General features: G+C 36.5%; 1 protein-coding gene across 1 annotated transcript; it reads right to left on the bottom strand.

The window, feature by feature from the left end:
• LOC109717655 (UPF0481 protein At3g47200-like) lies at nt 232-2922 on the bottom strand. The gene has a single exon (XM_020243526.1). It carries the CDS (start codon nt 1807-1809, stop codon nt 400-402), a length of 1410 nt encoding a protein of 469 aa, XP_020099115.1. The 5' UTR covers nt 1810-2922; the 3' UTR covers nt 232-399.

Here is a 3957-nt window from a genome sequence, read left to right as displayed (position 1 = left end):
TTCGTTGCCGATCGAGCCCTATAATATATAGAAGCTTCGGAATATGTGGCCGTTCTATATATCCACTCTTAAAGTTCTTTTTTCTTACATCATACATGAGCTCTCCTCTAATTAATTAAGTCCCTCTCTCTCTCTCTCTGTGTATTTCATTTTGTGCAGCATAAAGAACCAGGGAAAGGTCTACATTGTTCGTGATAAAAAGCTAATTAATGCAGTATAACTCCACAAAAATCAAATATGATCTTCCAAGAATATAAGTTTTTATGAAATGATGCTGGAAACAAACATTTACAAATTGTCACATGCATAACATGAATAAGCATAAGTAGAAAATAGACAAACTCAAAACAAACTGATCTGGGTAAACTAGATTGAAGAAACAAATAATACCGACGACGGTTAATGTACCACTTTGAAATGCGCCAAAATAGAAAGCAACTGTTGAATTATAGTGCAGAGAAGGGCTGTAAGACCTAAGAGCGCTGCAACGGCCACGCACGGATTCGTTAGGTGATTGTGCTTCAACCATGCCATCCACCAATTAAAACGGCAACGGTAGTGTGCTTCCACCGACTGAAACGTAGATGTTAAATAGTAGTCCTTCCCGCAGCGATCGACAATAGCCAACCCGTTAAGCCTGCGGAAAATATTTAGAGCCTCTTCCTCGTGATTCAATATCTGAACGATGTTTTCACGAGCAAGTAATTTAACATCATCGGCATCGCTGAGAAGCTGCGACATGAAAGCGACGTACGCATTTATATATCTCCCAGTATGAGAACACCCTTGCTCAAACAAGAGAAGGTTACTGAAAATAGATTCCGTTTTCCCGTCAATAGACAGGTGTGGAATTTCCATTGTCCCATTGCTGAACGTCACGTCCAAAAGAGAATGGGGAGTCGAAGAGTCCTTTACTCTGAACTCGACTCCTGCTTCGCGGTATTGCATTGCTCGGTGCCACATTGCTTGGTTCGTCGCTGCTCGATTGCCGTTGCGCTTCTCAGGCTTTTGACTAGGTCGAAAGAACATATGGCACAAGTGCAGCAGATGGTGAAAGTCATTCGAACAGATCGCGGGGATTTCGATCGCCTTCGGGTAGTGGTGTAGCACACCTTCCACATATTTAGCGATGTTTTTCTTAAGTGTTTCGGTTGTTTCTCCTTCACCTACAGCTAGCTTATGTATTTCCTCGATGACGAAGAAAGGAATTTGGTTGTCGAGCAGGAATAATAGGTCACGCACTGTGTCTTCCCTTATAATCGCTTCATCCTGGTGGCGGTCATCTTGCCATTGACCTCCCCCCGTGTGCCCCGTGGTATCGCTCGAAGTGGTTCCTTGAGAACCACCGATCATACCAGTTTCGCTGGGTTCGTTTTCAACGCTCTTGCCTTTTATCTCCGTGAGAAAAGCGAGCACGAAGCATCCGTCAAGCAAGAGCATGTCGGCAAACTTGTTCGGTTCCATTGTGATATTCTCGCTGTAAACGCTTCTTGCTTTCTTTACTAGTTCCTTAATTTCCACTGTATTGTAGTCGCTCTCACTAATGCGACCAAGGATGTAACGTCGACAATCCCGCTTCCACGTTTCCATGCCTCTTAGACGTGAAGATCCGTGGTGATATGGACCGATAGATAGAATTTTTGGCTTGAAGGAGTCGATGCTGTTCTCGTGGATAGTTTGATCCCGAACTTTGAAAATCTTGCATCTGTTAGTTTCCCCATTGGTGATCTCGGATGGCGCATTTCTTGGTTCGATCGCTGGTACATCTATTCTGGAAGACTCAGAATTACTGCGGTCACCTTCAGCCATCGCCGAATTATTGGAAGAAGATAGCTCGATCTTATAGTTTTGTTCAGGGAGAATATTATGTTACAGCAACGAGAAAAGAAAGAAGTTACTGAAGTTAAAGCAAACGAATTATGCTGATCTATTCTGAAAAAACCAGCTATTTGAAGAGAAAAGAATGAGTAGATGTTGGATATATTCACTTCATTTATGAAGACTAGTACGTACTATATTCACGAATCAAAATTGAAGATCAGATAAAACACGAGGAAATTACATGACTCCGAAGTTTCTACAATGAAATTTGACTTGAGTAGTAATGATTCATTCTATTGACCTGTAAAATGTAAATTCAGTATGTATTATAGTAATTAACATCTCAAAATTTGTTGCCGAGTAGTCAAAGAGAGAACCCAAAATTAGAACTAAAAAAGGGTGATTATCTCATGAATGCTTATCAGAGAATCCAGATTTTGAAAGAAACATGCTCTAAAACATTAGCGTATAATTGAAGAAGAAAATTCAAAAACTTCAAAATATTCAGGAGACATTTATTATTATTATTATTATTTTTGGAGAGTAAAGTATTGGGTGATTTCCTATCCTCCACATCTTTTGGAAACGTTGAGGAAACGTATATTTATTCTACGGATGGGCCTCTTTCGAAAGTCCATTCGTTATCTCATTTTGTTACTACGCATTAATTGTTTTGAATAAAACAGCTTAAAAACGATTTAAGCTTCTAGGGTATGCATCTAACAATTGAAGAAAATTCGTTATCTCATTTTGTTTCTACGCATTAATGAATATATTTATTCTACGGTTGGCTTCTAGGGTGTGCATCTAACAATTTATACATAATCGTCTGAAGCTTTTAACACACATCATAATCTCTTTCCTAATTCGACGCTTGAAAAAAGTAATAAAAATTGAAGTTTTATTTATTTATTTAGAAAGTCATCCGTGGAATCAAAAGCATGAAACAAGTCATGAAGAGCTGATAATTTATGGTGCACGAGTGTGTGAGCGAGCAAAGTGAAGTAAATAAATTTTTTTCCGCAGTAAGTTTTTCCGAAGTAGGTACGAAAGCGAAACATTGATAGTAAAGGCTTGTTTAGTTCATCTATTTTAGAATATATATAAAATTAGAATAAAATTTATTATTTTTTTAATATTTGTTGATTATTTTACAAAAATCAGATTCCGATTTTCATTCCGTTCTGAAATGAAAATGTTCCAACGTATTTATGGCTCAAATCAGTTTGAATTCCGGATTTACCTATTTCTAATAAATCACTCACAATCCTCTCTTACAAATGCTTCTTCCTCCTCTCCTTTCACCACTCTCCTCTCTCTCTCTTAATCAAAATCATTTTTTAAAATTCTAAATTTTCTAAGCCAAATATTTTTTAGGTTAAATTACAAAAAAACTCTCCTATAAATACCCACTTTTTTACTTTGCCTTCTTAACATTCAAAATTCTATATTTTGCCTCCTTAAAATTTCAGAAATAGTTTCAGAAGTATACAGTATTAATGGAGAGGACAAAATAACCAAATTACCCTTACTTCTTCTATAAGAAAAAAATAATTTTTTAATATATTTATGTTATTTTGAAGGGCATTTTCAGTATAAAATATAAAAATAAACGGAATAATGATGAAACCGTGACGGAGGGGGTCTAAATACAACAACTTAAAATTTTAAGGGATAAAAATATAAATTTTAAAAAATCATAAAGAAAAACTAAAAAAACGGATATTTATGAAAATTTTTTTTATAATTTAACCCATTTTTAATAATTCATCATTTAATTTTTTATTCCAATATAATTCAATACTATTTTCGATTTTGATTCCACTCTTGAACCAAACAGGCTTTTTTAAGTGTATTGATCAAAACAAAATTCGAATTCCCAAGAAAGAAGCTCGCTGGTAATTAATAGCTTACCATGGAAGAAGATAACTGAAAAAAAGTTGGAGGCGGCAGAAGCGGCCGTCGCGACAGCGCGCGGCAGCAAAAGAGTGCGGACAGCTGACAAGAGACTGTGATCGAGTAAGACTGACGCAGAGAATGAGCAGCTGCATTGGGTTTCGCACGGAATTTATATGGAGTTTTTAATTTCCCGTTACGTTGCCACTTGCTAAAAAATTACTTTTTTTTTTTTTTGTT

Source organism: Ananas comosus, linkage group 11 (genome assembly GCF_001540865.1).
Source record: "Ananas comosus cultivar F153 linkage group 11, ASM154086v1, whole genome shotgun sequence".
NCBI classification, from domain to species: domain Eukaryota; kingdom Viridiplantae; phylum Streptophyta; class Magnoliopsida; order Poales; family Bromeliaceae; genus Ananas; species Ananas comosus.
Note: the sequence above shows the minus strand (reverse complement) of the source record. Positions and strands in the feature narration are given on the sequence as shown.